This window comes from Eschrichtius robustus, chromosome 1, assembly GCF_028021215.1.
Source record: "Eschrichtius robustus isolate mEscRob2 chromosome 1, mEscRob2.pri, whole genome shotgun sequence".
Taxonomy (NCBI): Eukaryota; Metazoa; Chordata; class Mammalia; order Artiodactyla; family Eschrichtiidae; genus Eschrichtius; species Eschrichtius robustus.
The window spans coordinates 31,160,384-31,183,479 of record NC_090824.1 but is presented as its reverse complement, the minus strand read 5'-3'; the positions used below and the strand labels follow the sequence as shown (position 1 = coordinate 31,183,479).

The 23,096-nt window shown below is 35.2% G+C and overlaps 1 protein-coding gene across 5 annotated transcripts in view; it reads left to right on the top strand.

Moving 5' to 3' along the window:
* Nucleotides 1-23,096, top strand: part of PCNX1 (pecanex 1) — a 167,680-nt gene that overhangs the window by 120,393 nt on the left and 24,191 nt on the right. For all 5 annotated transcript variants that reach the window (XM_068543493.1, XM_068543484.1, XM_068543467.1 and 2 more), the window contains 10 exons: nucleotides 805-897; nucleotides 3,626-3,776; nucleotides 5,663-5,804; nucleotides 6,480-6,657; nucleotides 9,243-9,351; nucleotides 10,172-10,301; nucleotides 13,079-13,137; nucleotides 14,918-15,133; nucleotides 20,476-20,729; nucleotides 22,533-22,763. In XM_068543493.1, coding sequence (XP_068399594.1) covers nucleotides 805-897; nucleotides 3,626-3,776; nucleotides 5,663-5,804; nucleotides 6,480-6,657; nucleotides 9,243-9,351; nucleotides 10,172-10,301; nucleotides 13,079-13,137; nucleotides 14,918-15,133; nucleotides 20,476-20,729; nucleotides 22,533-22,763 — 1,563 coding nt within the window. The remainder of the gene's footprint in view (nucleotides 1-804; nucleotides 898-3,625; nucleotides 3,777-5,662; nucleotides 5,805-6,479; nucleotides 6,658-9,242; nucleotides 9,352-10,171; nucleotides 10,302-13,078; nucleotides 13,138-14,917; nucleotides 15,134-20,475; nucleotides 20,730-22,532; nucleotides 22,764-23,096) is intronic.

The following is a 23,096-nucleotide window of genomic DNA, read 5'->3' as shown; positions in this document are numbered from 1 at the left end:
CTGCAACCACTAAAAGAACCAAAATTCAGTAAGTAGGGACTTCTCTGGTGGCGCAGTGGTTAAGCATCCACCTGCCAATGCAGGGGACACGGGTTCGAGCCCTGGTCCGGGAAGATCCCACATACCGCGGAGCAACTAAGCCCGTGCGCCGCAACTACTGAGCCTGTGCTCTAGAGCCCGCGAGCCACAACTACTGAAGCCCGCGTGCCTAGAGCCCGTGCTCCGCAACAAGAGAAGCCACTGCAATGAGAAGCCCACGCACTCGCAACAAAGAGTAGCCCCCGCTCCCCCCAACCAGAGAAAGCCCGCACGCAGCAATGAAGAGCCAACGCAGCCAAAAATAAATAAATATATTTTTTGAAAAAACAAGATTCAATAAGTAAAACAGGACATATGCATGCAGTTTCAACATTTCAGAAGGCCAATGAAAATATAACTTTGTTATCCAAAAGGATATACCCTATAAAAGAACTTAAATATCTCATTTCTTTTTCCCATATGTAAAGCTTACAGACCAATGGGGGAAAAGTCTTCATTCTAAAAGACTTTGTTATGATATGTTTACTGTGTGTGGAACTAGTTAAGCTTAGTTTAATTTCCTTGGTATTGCAGTATCAAACCAAAATATGAGGAAACCGAGGAAGAAAATAAGACTTATTGTAGTTAATTATTATGTGTAAGAAATACCTAGAAGTGCTACAGAATAGGATCAATGAAAACTTATTTCTTAAGCTTGGCCACTTGGGAGGAAAGATTTTGTTTAAATTTTTGTGTAATGTTTGATTATTCTGTTTTGTTCCACAGAGCGAGCGTTTACAGTCTGACCTAGTAGTGTGCATTGTAATTGGTGTGCTGTATTTTGCTATTCATGTAAGCACAGTGTTCACAGTATTGCAGGTAAGGAATCATTTTGTTCTTTTCACTCGGGGAAAATAACTTTGTTTGGATTCACTTCTGATTTGATTGTAGTGTTGGTCCATAATGCCGAAATATATGACTTTTTGTTTGGTTTCAACAACAAATACTTATTTTCTCATGGTTTCTCATGGGTCGTGACTCTGGGAGTGGCTTAGCCAGATGATCCCAGCTCAGCATGTGTTATGATGCTGCAGTCATACATGGCTGCAATCCACTGAGGCTGTTAGCAGGCCTCACTTCCTTGCTGACTGTTGTCCAGAGAGCTTAGTTCTTCTCCATGTGGTCCTCACCATGGGCTGCCTGAGTATCCTCACAAAATGGCAGCCTGTTTCCCCCAGAGCCAGTGATCCTAGAGAGAGAAAGCCCAAGACCGAAGGCCCAGTCTTTTATAACTGACGTTGGATGTGGCATACATACCACCATTTCTTCCGTATCCATTGGTCATACAGGGCAGCCCTACTGCAGTGTGGGAGGGGAATACAAGCAGGCATAAACACCAGGAACCGTGCTGGACTAACACCGTATGCCCTGTGGCCTCCATGATTCACATCCTTCTAAACCCCGCAAAGTCTCATCCCACTACAACTGGAAGTCCAGAATGTCGTCCTCTAAATCAGGCCCGGGGGTGGGTGATGCTTGGTCCTGCAGTGCAGTGCTGCGCATCTGCAGGCCACGCGGTTACCCTCCTCAGGGCTCTTCATTCTCTTGTGCAGACCTGTATTTCTACATGGTGTCAATTTGATTATGATGCACCTCCACATAGTTTTCTTCATGTTTTTGTGTTTGGGGTACATTGCATCTGTGGTCTAGTTTTCATCAAATTTAGAAAATTTTGGTCATTATTACTGTAAATGTTTTTTCCCTTTTCCTTTTGCTGTCCCTCCACCCACCCCCACTCATGGACTCCAGTTACATGTATATTTGGCCTCTTGAATTTGTCCCACAGTTCACTGATGCTTTGTTCATTTTAAATTTCCCCCCCCCCCCGCCCCCCGCATGTTTAATTTTGAATACTTTCTATTGCTATTGCTTTGTTGTTAAGCTCACTAATCTTTTCTTCTGTAATATGTAATCTGCAGTGAATCCCATCCAGTGTATTTTTTGTCTCAGAACTAACAAGTTTCATCTTTAGAAGTTGGATTTAGGTCTTTTTTTGTATCTCTCATGCCTCTACTCACTTTTTTGAACAAATGGAATTCACTTCTAACTCTCTTAATGTTCTTGTCTCATAATTCTAATTTCTGTGTCACTTATGGGTTGGTTTTGATTAATTGGTTTTTTTCCCCATGGGTCATAGTTTCCTGATTCTTTGCATGCATGGTAATTTTTGATTGGATGTCAAGCATTACAAGGTTTGCCTTTTGTGTATTGGATATTTTTGTATTCCTAGAAATATTCTTGAACTTTGTTTTTTGTCACTGTTAAGTTACTTGTTAACAGTTTGATCTAACTCAGATCTAACTTTTAAGATTGCTTAATTGAGACTAGGGCTGTTTAGTTTAGGGCTAATATTCCCCCTATTGAGGCAACACGCTTTGGAATACTCTGACCAGTGCCCTGTGAATGTTGAGTTTTTCCAACCTGGCTTGTGAGAACAGGCACTATTCCTAGCCCTGTGTGAGTGCTGGATACTCTTCTCTCTAATCCCTTGGCGAGGTTCCTTCCCTTTCCATATGTAGTTCCCTCCCACACACATGTGCTGATTCCCCTGAATACTCGAGGGAGACTCTGCAGATCTTCGAAGTTCTGTCTCCATGCAGTTTTCTCTTTGGAACACTGTCTGCTCTGGTGAGCTCTAGCTGCTTTGCTGTCTCCAGGCTTTTAGTTCTATCTCCTCAACTCAGGAGGTACCAGGCTTCATGTGGATTCCCCTCCCTTCACTGCAACTTGGAAAGTATCTAAGGGCAGTAAGCTGGGGCAGTCCTGACACTTACCTCATCTATTTTCTTTCTCTCAGTGTTTACTGATTATTTCCTTATGTCTAGTATATTGCAAACCATTGGTTCATATATTTTATTCTATTTTGGTTCGTGTGGAATAGAGTAAATCTCTATTATTCCATTTGGCCAGAAGCAAAGGTTATATTATTTAATTTTAACATTTTTGCCTGTTTTCTTCTCTTCCAATTTGAACCATTAACTCCTGAGTACCTCACAAGCTGAGTGAGGTCCAGTGGGTCTTCAGGGGTCCGATGGAAATCTCTTTAGTTTCTAAACATGTGACTTTTAATTTGAATATTTGAAGTGATGGTACTTGGTTTTTGTGAATTTAGTCGTACATAAGAACTCTCTTCCAAAAAAAAGAACTTTTTTCTCATTCTATTTTACTCTTCACTCAAACTTACGGTTTTATTTAGCTCATGTCCTTTATCTCTACTAGCTAAAACAATTGAATACATTGCTCTGCAAGTCACATAGAACATTCTTAGGGAAGCAAGCAATATACCTCAGGCCACACTCTAATTACATTGACAGGGTGAGACACCAAGGAAAATAGTTAACACATTTTAAAATATCTGTAATACGTGAACAGTCACTAACTTTTACGGCTGATTTAATCAGAAAATTACATAATATAGAAATGTTAACTGCAGACAAATGTTTAGTTCTTAGATTCTATAGTTGACTAAAGTTGAACTGACCAATTAGAAGTTCTCCTTTGGGTCTCAAAATCACTTTTAATGTCCTCAACTTTATCCTTCTTTTAGCCTGCGCTCAAGTATGTGTTGTATGCGCTTGTCGGCTTTGTGGGTTTTGTAACCCATTACGTGCTGCCTCAAGTTAGGAAGCAGCTACCGTGGCACTGCTTCTCTCACCCTCTGCTCAAGACGGTGGAGTATAATCAGTATGAAGTTCGAAGTAAGTATTTCATTAACACTTTTCCTTTCAATACTATGGATTTTTTTCTTTTACTTTGTTGACAGGTGACAGTTAAGTAAGTATCATCAAGTAACACTTTGGCTTGTATTTCTTAGGTTTGACACTGTAATGAATCAGACCTTTTGCTTTCATTTCAGTTGAAGTATAAATGTCAGTGCTAAAATGCCAACTTACCACAGAATAAACCTTGCTCTTTCCTTCTCTAAGTTGTTCTTCACAGACCTCTCATTGATGAATCCTTCAGTGTATGTCTATGACTTCTCTCTCCAGTCGCTACCTTTACCCTCAGTCTTCCTTGCCATATGCAGGCAACTCAATCCTCTTTAAGACTTCTGTTTGGTATATTTTTAACTCAAAGCATAAAGGGAATAGAAAGGTCTTTGTTCCTGTTTCCGCCAGTGACACTGTGTCCTACCAGAGAGGGTTATGAAGAGTTGATCAAGAGAAAAGAGGTGAAAAACATTTGTAATTGCTATTATTCATTCAGATTTGGGATAAAGTATAAAATGACTAAAAAGAGGTAGAAGGCCAGTCCATTTGGCAAGCTTTTTACTTGTCACTTTAAACCCTGACTTTTCTGTTATAAGTAATCAGTCTGGTTCATTGGTTCCATGACCTATAATATACTTCCTCATTTTAGGGATATAATAAAAGTTAATACCTGTGTCATCATTATTATATGCCAGTGATTAAACAAGCCAATGTTTTTTCCTCAGACTTTCTCTTTAGTTAATGAGTTGCCATAGAGAGTAAATTTCTCAACTGTTTGGAGATAAATTAACTTCTTTAGAGAACTCTGAAGCTTTTGAAAGATTTCTATACCAAACTTGACTTTGCAGTATCAAAGCATGTTTCCTGGGCCTTTTAGCAAAATTGCTTAAGTCATCATGGTACTGTAATCTTGATCATTATTTTGATCCTGGAGAGATAATTAAATATTAATGTGTAGATTGTAGTAAAATGAGGTAAAACTATAAAAATCTGTACTGGCCTATTCTTACCATAAGGAAAATAACTCAGAATGATGTATTTTTGATGATTAATGATTAATTGCTTTCATATATAAATGTTAGCAGGTGTATCTGGTTTGTTTTGAAGGACAGTTTTCATTAAAGTAAATCATTGATCATGTTGTTTGTTTTTTATCTTAACAAAACATTTAGTCTAAATTTTTATAAATTTTGAATCAACATAACATTTTTCACTTATTGAGAGTATTAGGCATTAGCAAAGTTGACTGTAGTAGCTATAAAGAAAAATATGATTCAGTAGAGAACTTCCTAGAGGTAGTTGACATTATTTCCAGATAGCTGGAGGACCTTATTTTAAATCTTTCAGCTTATCCTAGACACTTTCCCCAATGACATTAAATATTAAAGTATTGGGAAAATATTACTGGCAGTGAAAATGACACTTATGAAGTGTGTGAATCCAAAACATATCATACTTTCATATCTGTTCTGAGATGTATGTCTTATAAGATGTATGTGTATATAAGGATTTTAAAAACAGATAATTTAATAGATCATTTATTTCTTTTGGGGGAAAGGGGCAGTCTAATAATCTTCACTAACCTTTTCTCCAAAAGTTATAGGCATAAATAAGAAAAAGTTATGGTTAAAAACTGAGGTTTCAAGAATAAAAGTTTAAAATGAAATTCAGTTCATCTAAATTTAACATCTAAGTTGGAAAGTTGGATGTGTCTCAGAATTCATAAAATTGACTATTGATTGACATACTGGATTACTTACATTATTTATAGTACAGCTGAATTTGAGTGGTAAGATTTTCCTTTCTTATCACATTACCAGACTATTTTATGCATTAGATGACATGGTTTTCTTGACTTAATATTGCCTTGTTAGACGCAGCTACTGTGATGTGGTTTGAGAAACTTCATGTGTGGCTTCTTTTTGTGGAGAAGAATATCATCTATCCATTGATTGTTCTCAATGAACTTAGTAGCAGTGCAGAGACAATTGCTAGTCCAAGAAAACTGGATACAGAGTAAGTACAGTACTCCTCTTATCTAAGTTTGACTGTTGGGGTTTGTCATAGCAATGTCTTAAGTTACTGATCTAGTAACAAGTAATCATTGAGTGTCTCTTTGGTGCAAAGTACTGTGTGAAAAATTCAAGTGAAGTTTTGTCTTGGACTTCCCTTTTCTGAACATCTGTTTCTGCTCTTGGCATATTACTACTCCAGACATCTCATTGTGAACTAACATTTTATGAGATGACATTTATTAAATAAGGTTAATTTTAATATTAGCTGGTAAGTTTTAGAGATGATTATTTTTGTGTACTATGTGAATCAGACCATTTAGGTGTTCACTTGCCTATACAATCATCCTGTAGGCCTACCCACTACACTAGGTACATGTTGTTGGGTAAGCATTAATATGTTTTTTATGTGCTAAATGCTGTTAATGTTTAAGCAATAGAAGTACTGAGAAACTGGAGAACCAAATGTCAGAATTGCAGTAGTGTTACTTATTTTTTAAACATTATTATTTATATAAAGGATAAGAGTTATGATACATATGCTTAAAAAGGAATATTTAGAAGTTTAAATTTGATATATATGTTTCTGAGCTTAGTAAATGAAATGGTGATTTTTCTGAAGTTCGTAGATTAAAGTTTTCAGTCATCAGTTGATGAATGTGCTTTCTTTATATTGTAGATTAGGTGCTTTAATGATCACCATTGCTGGTCTGAAGTTGCTACGGTCCTCTTTCAGCAGCCCTACATATCAGTATGTCACAGTCATCTTTACTGTGCTCTTTTTCAAAATTGACTATGAAGCTTTTTCAGAGACCATGCTGTTGGATCTCTTCTTCATGTCCATACTCTTCAACAAGGTAATTTATCACTGAAGGAAACATCCTTATCTGTAAAAAGTGTCTCCCTAAGTAATATGCCATTTAGTGAGGATTACGCTTGCATTTCATTCGCTTCATTATCTTTTAAGTAATATCTTTCTTCAGTCAACCAGTTATTTAGGATTAGAATCCCTAAACAATGCCAGTCACTGTCATCCATAGAAGATATATTTCTTGCTGTGGCTAAGAAGGTAAGATTAAATTATATGGAAAAATTAGAGGAACTCTAATAAGTATATAAATATATGGGTTCTTCCAAAAGGGGGTGTGGTTTTGAATAATTTTAGAAACAATCATGGTAATAATTGAGCTGAACTGTGGGCTGCTTCATAGATGGAGGGAGGAAATAACCTGATACTGAATGAAGATGGTGGAGACTGAAGGCAGTCAGGCCATGCGGGAGCAGTGAGACACTAGTTTATTTGCAGGATATACTGAAGTTTACAGAATGCTCCTAAAATTTGTTATCACCCATGGGATAGTTGCCTGTAGTCTTTTTACAAACAAGATGGTAAAGCCTGCATCTTCTGCCTCCAAGAATCTTCTTGCTGAGCCACACTGCCTTTCTAAGTGAAATAGGTTGTGTAGTCAGATTATTTGAAATTAAATAGTTTAGATTTCATGTTAACACTGACCGCATACAAAGGACTTTGACATATATTATCCCATTTGATAGGTGACAGAGAGCTGAAGCATATGAGCAGCTACAAAACACAGTGAAATCCTAATTTTAGGAAAGTTAGCCTGGTCAGCCACATTTGGGATGAATTGGGGAAGAGAGAACCTAAAGGTATGGAGAACAGCTTAAGAGATTGTGACAGTAATTTAGATATGATAGAGGTCTGGCCTAGGATGGGGACAGTAAAAATGAAAACTGTTAATCTGAACAAGCTTTTAGAAATAGTCAATTTCTAAATATTGTACTAAATGTTGTGCTAAATAGCTTCTAAAATATCACAATATTATATTTATTCAATCACTAATTTGTATGCATTTTTATCATTTATTTCCTCTTCTAGTGAGCATGATTAATCAAACGAGGAAGCCAGAAAGTTAATCAGAGAATTGTCTGTATAAAAAAAGCATGTGATTTCTCACAAATTTAATATTTAGATTGGAAATTGTATTGAATCTTATACCAGTTGGAAAAAAGTGAAAGTTGCAGTAAAATATAAACTAAACAGTCCTTGAAATAGTCACTACACTTAACTCGCATTAGTTTGGATTTTCTTAATACTTTCATTTGTTAAGCAAATTGTTTTTGAGAGTGTACCATGTTCCAGAACTATTCTAGATGCTTAGGCTACATTAGTTAGCAAAACAGAGAAGCTCTGCCCGTAAGGAGTTTGCATTTTATATGGTTACTTCATAGAACTTAACAGTGATAATAAGCAAGTAATATTCAAGGGATCTCTTTAGATATATTTATTTTAAGATATCGTTGTAAGGTGTACCACCAACTTAATAATATTTCAAGAAAAAATTGCTCTGAATGTATACAAAAATATTTTCACCCACTAATCACTTAAACATGTAATTACATATTTTTCTTTAATATTACAGTCAAAATTTGAGTACAGTCTGTTTCCCACTTAGAAACAGAAGAGTGTTCTGAGTCACTGTTTTTAAGCAGTTGCAATGGCATCTGATATTATACATGATGCTTTTACTTCCTGTCATCCTGATCCCATTAGTACCGAGGGTTGCCAGCGTAATTTTGAGTCATGGCAAAGAATGCAGGGATTCATCTGCATTTTCTGATTGCTTGAAGTTGTGATTTCTTTTTTAAATTGGAAATTAAACAAGTTCATTTGTAAATCGGCTAAATAATTTAAATGTGAGGTGTTTGGTGCCTGAATCATGGCACTGAATTAGTCAGAATCTCTTGCTTTTAAGATTCTGTGATCTGTTCTGAGAATGGTGCCTTGCATTGCCTAGCATGCAGAGGCAATCCTGGGCACAATAGTTCTGTTTCAGTGTTGAAGACATGTTCAACAACAAAACAGATCCTAATTGAAATAAGATTAAAATGTATATTATGTTTCCATTGGCAATAACAATTCTGATTATGAACAGATGCCTAATACACACTAGTAATTCCTAAATTCTTAGGAAACAGACAGTGACAACTGAATTACAACTTTATCCCCTGCCTGGCTGCTTTCAAATTCCTTTTGACATTGCATTTAAAACTTACTCATTTTCCAAAGCACTAAAATTTGAGGGAAATGTCAGAATAAAAAATACATATTTATTGCTTAAGCTTTACAGACATCTAGATTTCCTTTTTTTTGTTGTTTTGCTTGTTAGTAGTAATAGAACCAATAGAGAGCATAGAATTTTTTAAACTGATAAAACACAAATCCGTCAGTCAGTTAACTGTCTTTACTTAAAAACACATGCAGTGTTTGGGCAGTGATATTTCTTTTCCTTTGATGCAAATGGCAAATAATTTCCATGCTATTTCCCTATTAGGAAGAAAATCATTTTAGAAGTTTTTCATTTTCTAATTAAAAAATCTGATGGTAAGCTTTTTACTGATTGTTTTTGTTTTCCTCCTACAGCTTTGGGAACTCCTTTATAAATTGCAGTTTGTATACACTTACATTGCTCCATGGCAAATTACATGGGGTTCTGCTTTCCATGCTTTCGCTCAGCCCTTTGCAGTGCCCCGTATCCTTCTAATAAAAGTTTTATAAGAAAGGACAGTCATATCCTTGATGAGAATGTTGGTTTGTAGGCATAACCTTTCACAGGCATAGAATATAGGTTACTATATGATAAATTATCAAAAATTCACAGTCTTTTGAGCCCACACCTATACCAATTTTGATTGTTTAATTTATATTAACTTCTGTGGCTCACAGATCATCTGAACATGAGAAAAGTATTAAGGTTTTATAATTAAGTAATGCTGATTAAAAATTTCATGTTTATATATGTGAGTATTGAAGTACAGGAATTTTCAATATATACAAAATGTGTTTAGAAATATTTATAAATGAATGAGCATTCAAAACATTTTCCATATTGATATGATTGTAATTAAACTTACATTCAAAATTTTCTATTCTCATCCTTTCTTAAAGGTACTTTCTAAGTAAACATAAAGGTTAGGGACCTTGTAGATGTTGATATGCAGACTTTTGTATCTTTAAATTTTAGTTTTTATCTTCTGGAAAATTTAAAACCATCTCTACCAAAGAGTGATACATGGAATTTTACCAGACACATGTTAGCAAATATTTATTTGGCTCCCTTCAGAGCATCATGCCAGGCTGTACCTTCCTGGCTGTGTCTTTCTGCTTCTACCCCTTATACTGTCCAGTGACACCTTCTTCTGTATTCCTCTGATGAACCTCATTTTTCTAATTGCTGTAATTGCAATGTGTTTGTGAGGGGTGTGTGTGTGTGTGTGTGCCGTGCACGCAGGTGTGTGAACGCACTTGCACAATCAGATGAATGTTAAGGTCCTTAACCAGTTTTCCCATAGATTCAGCCATGTTGTTTGTTCAGGCTGCCGTATCAGCCTTCTTTTCTACTCCACTGAACCCCTTTCTGGGAAGTGCAATATTCATCACTTCATATGTTCGACCTGTGAAATTCTGGGAGAGAGACTATAAGTGAGTAAAGAACAACACTTGAAAGCCAGCTTTTATCTTTTTTACTAGGAAAAACTATTGACAGCATTGTTATAAATTATTCATGGTTAATAATTTTTTCTATTGAAATATTTAAAATTTTATAAATATTCTAAAATTTCAAAATTATATAAAATTGGAAGAGTCAGAGAATACTCTATTTTCTCTACCTTTTTTTCTATTTATAAGATTTTTAAAACATAGTCCTAGTTAAATATATTCAGTTTTCTGTCTTTTTTCTTTTAATGTTATTTCTTAGAATTGTTCCACATTAATAATACTTTGAAACTTTATGCTATACACTGTTATATCATTATAACAGTCATAATTAGTTATCTCATAGTTTTCTAAGAAGTAGCTATTTTTAGACCTAAAGTTTTTATAGGTTATTTGTAGTTTTTCATGAGAATAGGTTTTTAAATAACCATCTTTGTACATAAAGTATTTTCTTCATTTAAGCTTAATTCCTTAGGTTAGCTGTTTAATATGATGCCTAGTAACTATCCTTGTATGTAATCTCCAAATTTTTTTCTTCTTTTTTTTTAATTTAAGAAAATATCTAAAGGGGAATTACTGAATCATGGAGCTTAAACATTTTAAAGGCTTATAAATGTATTAACATGTTGATTCAGAAAGAGCTTGTACAAATTTATAATTCTACTGGCCAGCTCCGTGCCTTTCTCTCTACACTTTCACACATAGGTACATATAATAGGTGAAAATGGTAATCTTGACTTTTTAGCAATGAACTGGCTTATGGATGTGAAACTTTTGCTCTGGTCTTTTACCTAAAATCACACATAGTATTTCTCTTTTTGGTGAATTTCAGTGTTATTTATACCCTTTTTTTCTTCTGGACCAACTTAAATTTAGTCCAGAATAACATCTTTGTCAGCAGTTCTTAAACTTTTTGATCTCAGAACCCCTTTACATACAATCTTAAAAATTATTGACATCTCCAAAGAGTTTTTGTTGATAGGGGTTTTATTGGATTATATATTGGATTATTGGATAGGGGTTTTATTGGATTATATATATTATATATTTATTGGATTATAAGTCAAAACTCAATTTTAAATGAATTAATATAAAAATAACAACAATAAACCCATTACATGTTAATATAAATAACATTTTTCTAATGAAGAATAACTCTTATTTACCATTCCACCAAGAAAATCAGAAGAATGTCGTTGTTTTTATAGTTTTGTAAATCTCTTTCATGTCTGACTTAATAAAAGACAGCTGAATTCTCTTATCTGCTTCTGCATTCAGTCTCTTGTAGCATTGTGTTGTTCTGGTTGAAGTATATAAAGTAAATCTGGCCTCACACAGACATACAGTTTGAAAAAAAAGAAGTATTTTAATAGCCTTTTTAGACAATTGCGGATATTCTTGGATCCTTCGACAAATGGTAGTTTCTTAAAGATTAGTGGCAATGTGGAATCTAAAGCCATATCAGTGAATTTTTGAAACTGTATTACATCAAAATTCACTGATATGTCTTATAGATTGAATGGGTCTTTTACCCATGCGTACACTTATATTGATACATCTTTATCTATCGTTTGGAAAATACTGGCTCATTGAGTAATGTAGATCTTCCAAATTTTGACCCATTTCACAGTACAATATTAAAAATATATATATATTCATATCACCACCAATCTCAAAAAAGTGTTGAAGTATCGGGAAGCTATCAAGCGCATGGTGGTAGATGCAAGTTTCCTGAAATTCTAATTTTTGCTTGAAAACTTGAATTGTTATTATTGGCAACAGGTATCTTTATCAGTTATTTTTCTTGAAATGTCAGACTTACTTTCTTCACTTGAGAAATGTCTGTCAAATACTCAAGTCTGAATAGTCATAGTTTATTCAAGTGAAAATGGTGTTCCATGGAAAAAAAGCAGCTACTGCTACTTACAATTCAAGCAGTTGCACAAATGCTTTCCCTCCAGACAATCGTCCTGCTTCAGAATGCAGCAGAAGTGCTTTATGTGTATTTCGCCACACACAATATTAAAAAGATCTGTACTGAGGGGCTGCAATTTAACAAAATTATTATTTTTATTGCTTCATTAAGGACATTTTTAAGGGAAACTTGAATTTTTTTTTCTTGTGCATGGGTAGCAGTGAAAAATAGTACAGTTTGGTGCCACTGCCTTGATTCATGTTAAAGCACCGGCAGTCTTACCCACCGTTGCTTTTGCACCATCAATGCAGTTGTCAACACAGTGAAAAAAAGCGAATAACAGTTCAGTACTACTATGAAAATAGTTTTGATTTGGAAAACTCCCTGAAAGTTCTTGAGTCTCCTGCTCCAGGTTCTGTGGACCACATTTTGGGAACCACTGTTCTAAAGAACACTGTACCACTGGACATTAATAACCTTCCCCTTATAAGGAATGTTTCATGCACTGTGTATTTTTAGGAACTGTATACAGTATGCATTTTTTCCATCCTGATCAAAATTTTTTTTACATTAAACTCAGTGTCTTTCTATACACTGTTCGGTGAAACATCAGTTAAGAAAAATCTTGTCTTTATGTATAATGGAGGTGGAAGAGTAAAAAATAAATCCTTACCCCTAAAATTGTTCTATCAAAGAGCTTTATTAATATGTTACTCATAGATTTTTCTCATTTTTATAAAGCGATAATATTTATTTCATCTTTATTGTATAGTTTTCTCCCTTTTAATTGTTAGACTTTTTTAATATAAAAAAGCTTACTAAAGATGTTTCATTTTGCCTTTTTTAGCACAAAACGAGTGGATCATTCAAATACCAGATTGGCTTCCCAGCTTGATAGAAATCCAGGTAATAGCCCTATTTGTGAGTAAAGAAGCAAGTCTAAGGAATTCGTTATATACGTATTTCACTCCCGACTTATTGGGAATCCTCTGTGGGATCCAAAGGTCATTTCTGAAAAACTAAATATCCTTCGCTTTATTTTGTTTTACTTTAGCAAAGTATACGTGAATTAGAATATCTAAAATTTATATACCTATCTTTTATAAAATGCATTTTAAGAATGCTGATAAGAATAAAAAATTCCATTGGAAGATTGTTCTTACATAGGTTAAAAAAGTAGAGCACAGTGAAAGTAAAACTGATGAGGTGTACTGAAGAGTATGCAGTCTGAACTTATTATTATGTTTGCTTCCCTGCTTCCCCAAATGGTTAGATAAATATTAATTTCATTAAGTTTATTGTATACAGAGATGTCATCTAGAGGAGCCAAATAGCCACTCAAGATAAGGCTTCAGTGGGTGACATTTTGGTGGTGTTACCATTATGTAAAGTTTGGTTCTTAGTTTTGTCCTTTGGGAAACATCTTTTTGTCGGCCCACCTATTAGTAATCTGGCATAGAGAGGGTGAATCTCACTGCCCCACCCATAAAAGATTAATGTATCAACCAGAATATCAATGTATTAATTTACTAAAGAAATATGACTCCCAATACACTGGAAGATTTGTATTCATTTGACTCGCAGATTACTTCAAATGCTCTGCTTGAGAAACTAAATTATAGTAATCAGATTGATTCATAATTATAAATTTGATTAAGGAGGACTAGTTATTTGATATTAATGACTGTCATTATCATGTTCTGGTAGATATAACAGCCATCTCAGCTCTGGTATGTCCTTGTAGGGGGCTTGGAATTATGATGCTGATGATGCCATCCTGCATACCACAAAGACCATGTCCTGAATTAATATGCACACTTTCATAATGGGCAGACGACGTTAGATACAACTGTTTTATTGAAGCTTGAGCCTAGGGTTTCCCTTTTATTTTATTATTTAGTTAGGCTGAGTTTAAAATAATTCTTAAGTTGAGTATGTTTTGCCATTCATCAATTCTGTGCTTTGGGCACCCATTTACAGATTATTGCTTTGGATGGGTTACTTCTAAAGATGGTTTTCTAATTTATTGGGTGATGTTTTATCCTAATTTTTTTTCTTAAAAGATGACTAATAAATTTGTAGGTGGTTCTTTACTGCTGTTTCTGTGTATACAGTTTATTTCTGTTTAGCTAATATTAGGCATCTCAGTATACAGAGTTTTTTTGACTGACCAACTTCTCTTTGTTTTGGACTATCTCATTTGTTCAAATCTTGTATTACTTAACCCACTTCCTTTACCAGTATGTCTTTTTGTTCTAGTTTTGAATTTCTTTTATCTTTTTCATTTCTCTTGCATGGTTTTAATTATAAGGCATAGTTAATTGAACAGTGATAGAAAATTTTGATCATGGATTGTTAAAGAGGTGGAAAAGACCTTAGATTTCACCTAATCCAATTCCCACATTTTGTGGATGGGGACCAGAGACTCAGAGAGGTTACGTTACGTCTAACTCTAATTTGAAAATTTTTTTCCCATTATCCTATATTTCATTTTTATATAGGAATTCTAAGGATATCTGTATTATAAGGGTTCAGGGTACCCTTGTAAGGGTATATTATCTTCCTTGTCAAAGAACTATAGATACAACCCTAACTGGAAATTAGTTTTAATACTTTTAACAATCTTGTTTGTTGATATAAAGGGTACTTAAGGTAAAGTTAACATTTTTTTAATCCCTTCTTATAGGATCAGATGACAACAATCTGAATTCCATCTTTTATGAACATTTAACCAGATCCCTACAACACAGTCTTTGTGGTGATTTGCACCTAGGACGGTGGGGAAACTACAGTACAGGGGACTGTTTCATTCTTGCCTCTGACTACCTCAATGCGTTAGTACACCTTATAGAGATAGGCAATGGGCTGGTTACCTTCCAGCTGCGGGGACTTGAATTCAGAGGTAAGACATTCACCTTTCATTTCTATAACGTACTCCTGTGACATCTAAGTTTTATGTGTTTACATCTCAAATCAAAAGTTATAAAAGTAGGTCCTTAGTATTTGGAATTCTGGAATGAGAAAAGCTGTTAAAGAGTAGTTATTAGTTTTTTTCCAAATTTCCCAAATTTCACATTCAGAGAAGAATCATTTTTGCAGTATGCTCTGTATGTAAAGGTAGTATCAATAGTGTATAACGGACTTGTTTTTTCCTGGTAATAGTGAATTTCTGTTGTTCTGTGCTTGCCCTCTTGCTAGTCTTTTTTTGTGATCAGCTGCATATGCTCGTTAGATGGCCCCCAGCATAGAATGCTGAGGGCAGAGATTAGCTAACCAAGTTACTTTCATATAGTTGCCATGCTTTTGTCCTCAACAATTTTTTAAAATTGAGGTGAAATTCACATAACATCAAATTAGCAATTTTAAAGTGAACAAATTAGTGGCATTTAGTACATTCACGATATTGTGCAACCACCACCTCTGTCTAGTTCCAAAGCATTTTCATCACCCCAAAATATAACCTCACACCCATTAAGCAGTTACTCCCTATTTCCCCACCAGCCTTCAACAATTTTGTATACTGACAAATGAAGCTGTTTCTACACAGGAAATCGTGCATTCAGAAACATACCAGCTTGATGTTATCCACTTCTGTAAGTTGAGTGTCTTGTAAGCAGGAATAGAAACTTGTCTTACAGGAATTGAAGGAGTCTTATTAATGCATGTGTTTCCAATCTAGGCAACATTTGGACTTGAGAGTTTTTAGAGAAAGCATCCAAGCAGTGTTTTGGTCTATTCTAAGAAGTACCTTAGGTGTTTTTAACCTGAAATAGGAAATAAGAAAGCATTTGTCTAAATAGAGGATCAAATTAGACCTGTACCCTATAGCTTTATTTTTACCCTGGTGTTGAATCAGAAAGTTTGCACCTTTGTTACATAATATCTTTGTTAATGGAGCAAGTGCTTTTCTAAAGTTACTCCATTCATTGGAAATAAGATTTTACTTGTGTAAAACTCAAGGTAGTAAATGTTAATGTTTGTTATTTATTTGTAATTTATTTGTAACCCATTCGCTCTCTCTTCTTCAAAATCTCCTATTCTTGTCTTATGGTTTGTTTCTGACTCTCTGTCAGAAGCCCAGGACCTTAATTCCATCTCTTCTAGGGTCTTAACCCAGTGCTGTTCAAATCTAATCCATCTAGCCTCATCCAAAAGTCAGCACCCCCTTACCACTACACATACCACTGCTGTAACTTCACCTTTTTAAATTGTTGGCACCTGAAGATTTCATCTTTGCTTTTTGATTTTAATTTAACTTTTTTTTTAACAAGTATTTGTGGGGAGGTTATTTTATCCAGAATTTCTATGTGTATGAATTGGAAGGGGGTCCTTCTTATCTGCTCATTTCACCATATTGATCAGAAATTGTCCAAATCAAAAATTGATCCACATTTTCACTCTCCCCACTTTACTCTCTGGTACCAAATAGATTCAAGTAAAATTTTGGATAAATCCTTTACCATCCAAACTCTCACTCTTTGTCAAACAAAACTCAAATCAATTTGAGAACACAGTACCCCCTTACTTTCTACACTCATGCTGAATTTCAATAGCAGTCCATAACTGTAATTCTTCATTCAGCCATTGTGATTTTTTTTTTAAAGGCAAATTCAGTTATGTCCTTTCCATTCCATGCTTTAAATTTTCAGTGGCTTTCCATTGCATTTAAAATAGAATTCAAATTCCTTAACACATCCTATGGACAGCTGCGCGATCTGGCCTCTGTCAGTTTCTCCACCTTACTTTGTAGCACCCTCCTCATCCACTGTAGCCGCACTGGCCTTCCTTCAGTGTCCTAGCTGTGCTAAATTCTTTACTAAGGCCTCCTTATCGCCCTTCCCTTTGCCCAGAAAGTACCAACCGTCTCCCCTCTTCCTGCCAATCTTCCACCTCTAATTCCTTAATTATCTTTAAGAATTAGCTTAACTGTCACTTTCTCAGCGAAGCCTTAGTCTCTAACCACCTGTCCCACATGATTATCTCTTATATTACCCTGTTTTTACCTCCTTAGCACTTAGCAGAGTTCTAATTTTATATTTATTTGTTTATTTGTTTAAAGTTTATTTCTTCTCTAGCCCAGGGGTTGGCAGACATTTTCTGTAAAGAGCCAAGATAGTTAATAGTTTAGGCTTTTGGAGCCATACACATTCTCTGTTGCATGTTCTTCTTTGATTTTTCTTTTAAACAGTCCTTTAAAAATATCAAAACCACTCTTAGCTTGGATTTGGCCCAGGGCTGTATTTTGTAAACCTTTGCTGTAGATTATAAACTCCTCAAGGGCAGGAGTCCTATCTGCTTCATTTATCATTGTATATCCAGCACCTATCACAGCAGCTAGCATATGATAAAGATCACTTTGTAGAATGGTTAAGTAATCTAAGTAATAGTCTTTTCTCCTTCCTCTTCATTCCAGAACTTTGATGAGGAATGATTATACTCTTGCTCAAAGGCTGTTGTGACCTTTGGTTATTTTCTTTCCTTCACAGTGGGAGTCCCTGTTCCGTCTACCTCCTGCCCCTCAAAATATTAATTAAGAGTGTCGTCAGTATTTTGCCAGGCAGATATTTGGATCTGCTGAGCATTTTGATGTGTTTTCTGATGTATACTCCATTAAGCCAATTTAATTCCTTTGATTTTATTGTCTCTCATAGTGGATGCTAAATTTTAAGTGACATTTAACTAAAATTTCTTGATCAGTTTTTTATAGGTCTTGGTTAAATACCTTCAAGGTTTTCATTTTACTGATATTCTCAAGATTCTTTTCCATGTAAATTTTATGTCAAATATTTGAGTTATCAATCATGTTTTTTGTCTATCAGAATTTCCTGGTTACAGCTTCTACCAAGTTTGTAAATGTTACTTCTATATATTTTTAAATGTTACTTCTACCAAGTATGGTTTTTCAGGTCAAACTTCATAGGTCAAAAATTTTTATTCTGTTTGGATTCCTTTCAGTTTTTACTCAAATTAATTTTAACATGTCTGGTTTTCATAATTGTTAGTTTTATTAATTTTTACCAGTTATATTCACTATGAAGTGACTGAAAGATCTAGCTAATCCAGGAAACAATTAGTAATGGTTTCTCTAGAATCCCTTTCCAAATCTCAAAATTCTTTTTTCTGTTATTAATATTCCTGTGCTTATTGTTGACTTCATTTTCCAAGCAAAATGTATTACTGGGTATGTTGGGGTAGAAAATATTCTTGGGGTTTGTATGTCAGAGTGAAAACACCCCCACATTAATTCAGTTACTGTGTTTATTCTGCTACTCTGAACAAGGACCTCATTCTGTCTCTCGTGAGAAAATGTCAAACCTCTGAATTCACTCCTGCCTCTTCTCTTCTCTGTATACTACTACCAGAGTCATCTGCACAAAATACAGCTCTCGTTATGTTATTTCCTTTACTTAAAAACCTTTGACTGACTTTGCAGAAGGATGACAAAATGAATAAAATATAGTAAAAACATATAAAACCTAAGGAATAGACCCAACTTCATGCCACAGTTTAAAAAACCCAGCCTCAGAAAGTTTCTTCTAGAAATTGAATAATTCTTCTGCCCTCTCTAATCTATTCTAGCAAATGGATAAGGAAGGAAAATATCTCAAGGTTCTCTTGTACAAAACCAATGTAATACTGATGTCAAAATATGACTGAACTGGCTAAAAAAGTAATTATAGTTTAATTCGTTTATGACTATAGATACAAAAATCCTCAGAGCCCCGAGTAAGGAGAAACCAGCAGTACTTTTATTTTTAAGTATCCCTCACCAATTCAGCCGTTTTTCATTCTTTAAATTAATTATTAAAAGCAAATTTGTTAAATTTAATTTTCGTTATTGGTTTCAAAAGTACTTTATAAAATTACATACATCCTTATTCTGAAGAAAATGTACATGTGTATCTGTAGTCAGTGTCATGTGTAATGGTCAGCCACAGCATGCATTCCTGTTTATGTCAGGTTCAAGACAAAGTTTTTTCACCACTATGTAACACTATTGTGGAAGTGCTCGTCAACATAATTAAACAAGAAATGAAATAATAAAATTGTTGAAGGCTCTATAGAGTTCTCGACAGTACAGCTCATTAGCTTGGCCAAGCTTACCTCTCAGTCTTGTCGTTCATCATACCACCACCACCACCATCACCAACGGGGGCTAAATTTCTTGGCATCTTTTTCTCTCAAAGTGGTGTTTTAAATATGGATGTTGTATATATCCTCTTTAAAAGAAAAAAATTCTTATGAAGTCCCATTTATTTTTATTATAATGTAACTTTAATATGTGCCTTTATAAAATTAGCTATAATCACTCTATAGTCCTATAAGGAATTTACAAATTAAATGGAAGCAAGACCACAGAATGAAATAAAAATTAACATGAATGTGATGGATGGTATGTTGTTGGCATAGATGGCTGTGTATCTAATTCTATATTTAATCTGATTTTCTATTTTTATTTCAATAACACTAATGCAGAGAATGCCTATTAGATAAGTACCATGTATAAAAGAATGTAATTTCAAAGAATTGTTTGCTAGTACAGAACAATCAGACCTGATACCTAATTGAAACTTTATCAGCAGATAAGCCTCAAGTGCCAGTAATGTAATCTTATCCAATTATTGTTGGAATTGGTAACAGAGAAAAATTGTAATTATATATTTAATATTAAACTATAGTGAACCATTACAAGTTGTATAGCCAAGTAAGCAGGACGTATATATACTGTTTCTGCTTGCAGCGTGGACACAGTGCTGGTGAGACTACAGCCCAGATTCTTTTGAGTTCTGCATGTCTGTCTGTGTCGTGTGCCCTGGGATGATTCAGTTCTCGTTCCACTCCTCTAGTTTTGAGTTAACTCAGACCTTCATGAGACACACGTTGACTTATTTGGTCTTCATTTGATATGAATGCAGTTGTAAACCCAAATTTGAAAAATTTGGGAATCAATGAATCAAAATTAAGGTTGCTTTATTGCACAAATTCTCAGAACCTTGAATGTGCTAGTACACATTATGATTCTGCAGAAGATGAACATATACTATGCCTGTTTTCTGGAGCATGCTGCAGTTTGTTAATGGACAGTCTAAGGTAAATCAATCACATACTCTCAATTGCTATAAATAAAATGTCTTTTTTCTAAGTTTCTTATGTCTCTGAAGCATTCATTTTTCCACCTCATGTTTTTTTCACCTCATGTTTCTTTCCCCTTTGTCGTAAGTGCTTTCTCTCTCTCTCTCTAAGGTACTTACTGTCAACAACGGGAAGTGGAGGCCATTACTGAAGGTGTTGAGGAAGATGAAGGATTTTGCTGTTGTGAACCTGGCCATATTCCTCATGCGCTTTCATTTAATGCTGCATTTAGCCAGCGCTGGCTAGCTTGGGAAGTGATAGTCACCAAGTATATTTTGGAGGGTTATAGCATCACTGACAATAGTGCTGCTTCTATGCTTCAAGTCTTTGATCTTCGGAAAGTACTCACCACTTACTATGTCAAGGTAAGGATATGTGCCTACTTAGATCTGGTATCAGAGGCTCTTGGAAAAGACACGTATATGCACACGGGCGCGCACACACACACACACGTTTGTTTTTTTAACTTGTGCTTTGCTTCTAAGTAGTGATTTAAATTCTCTAGTATCCGGTACAGTCAGTAAATTATACCTATGAAGGTCTTGCTATTTCCTTCTTTAGTGAAACTTATTACATTTGTTCATTAATATTAATAGCTACCATCTGTAGTGCATATCTTTTAGGTACTGCGTTAAGGAGTACACACATACACGCATGTATATATATGATATGTATATCTTACCTAATTCTCTAAAGGAGTATTATGTCCCTGTTTTACATATAAACAAGTTAAGGATCGAAAGTTAACTTCGCCGAAGTCGTCTAACTAGCAAGTGGAGTTGGGGATTTAAAACCCAGGCTTGTCTGACTCCTGAGTCCTTGCTGTTAACCACTGCTTTGCACTGCTTTCAACAAACTGAATGAAAGTATTGCAAGATTTGGGAGGTCTCCAAAAACACCCTCACATTTGACACCAATTGCAATTTCAGGGTCCCCAAGACCCTGAAACCACAATCAGGTTCAATAATTTGCTAGAAGGACTCACAGAACTCAGCAAAGCCATTATACTCATGGTTGGAACTTATTACAGTGGAAGGATACAGGTTATAATCTGCCAAGGGAAGAGGCACATAGGGCAGGGTCTAGAGACACTAAGGCCTGAACTTCCAGTTGTCCTCTCCCAATGGAGTTGTGTAGACAATGTTTATTTCTCCCAGGAACGATGTGAGAGAATACCTACAGAGTGTTGCCAGCCAAGGAAGCTTGCCTGAGCCTCAGTGGGCAGAGTTTGTCTTGACACACTGTCATTTAGACTTGTTTGACCACCCACGTGGCCAGCCTTAGTCTCCTGATCCTCTAGAGCTCATGGTTCTAAGCCTCCAGCTAAATAAAGACTCTCTTATCAGGCAGGACATTGCATGGGATTAGAGGTTACCTCCCAGAACCCAAGTGCAAAGGCCAAACCTCTCTTTGGGCAAGATTAGTTCTTTACTGCACAGGTATTCTGTTTTTGCTAAGATTTTACAGAAGTACAGCATGGTTATAACTGGGGGTTTACAGGCTAAGGCAACATTTTCAAGAGGAAAAACGTATGCTAAATCTTAATGATTCATGTGTTATTACCTCTATGTACCACCTTATTTGTGCTGATTGGGTTGAAGCCTGAGTCCTCTGTTGAATGTTTGGTTAAACCCAACCTCAGGAAGCTAAAGAAATTGACTTTACAACATTTTTTAACGTGTGCATTTGTGTGTGGAATTTCCTATCTCTAAAGATGTATATCTCTATTGCTTTATTTATTAGTTATATTTTTATAACCTGACCTAGGATCACAAGATGGTTTAATAGCTTTCTGTGAGAAATTTCTCAAAATAAGTACACCACAGTAAAGGTTTTTCATTTCTCTTAAAAGATCCTAAATTCAGTAGACAGAATTGTTTTTAGAATATCCTAAAATCAGTGGACTGGAGTTGTTTTGAAGTTGCCTTCTTGAATTTATGGTTGTGATTTTAAAAGTATTAAATTAATTTTTTTTTATCCAGGAAGGCCTGAGATGTAATTCTATAGCATTCTTAAAATAGTATACTTACAGTATTGAGCTGGAATATACATTTTTGATTCCTACTATCAGTGTAAACAGTTGGAATTAATTTACTGAGGACTTAGGTTTAATTCAGATTGTGATTTAGCCTGAGTTTTGTTTTGTTTTTTATCTTTTCCTCACTTAGGGTATCATTTATTATGTTACAACTTCTTCTAAACTGGAGGAGTGGCTGGCTAATGAGACGATGCAGGAAGGACTACGTCTGTGTGCAGATCGAAATTACGTTGATGTGGACCCAACGTTTAATCCAAACATTGATGAAGACTATGACCATCGACTTGCAGGCATATCCAGGGAGAGTTTCTGTGTGATTTACCTCAACTGGATAGAGTATTGCTCTTCCCGAAGAGCAAAGGTAGAGTTTATTTCATTTATAACTCTTTGAATCTGTTTTTCCAAAGATGGAAAGAATACCTCTATTTGTTATCATGAGGTTGGTTTTTCTAGACTTTCCCCTTTCTAACTATCTGGGTAAGAGAACCTGTCTAGTTCATTATGGTTGGGCCAAACCAACTCTGCCAAAACAGGTTAGAGTAAGCGACCTCTCTCATTCTTTCATCTGCAGTGTCATAATCTCACTGTCCAAATAGCAACCTCCACCCTGTGCAGGTACGGACATACACACAGATTCAGGTTGTAGATTACGTGTAGCACCTTCTTAAAGACTGCGTTTTGGAGCATCCCCAGC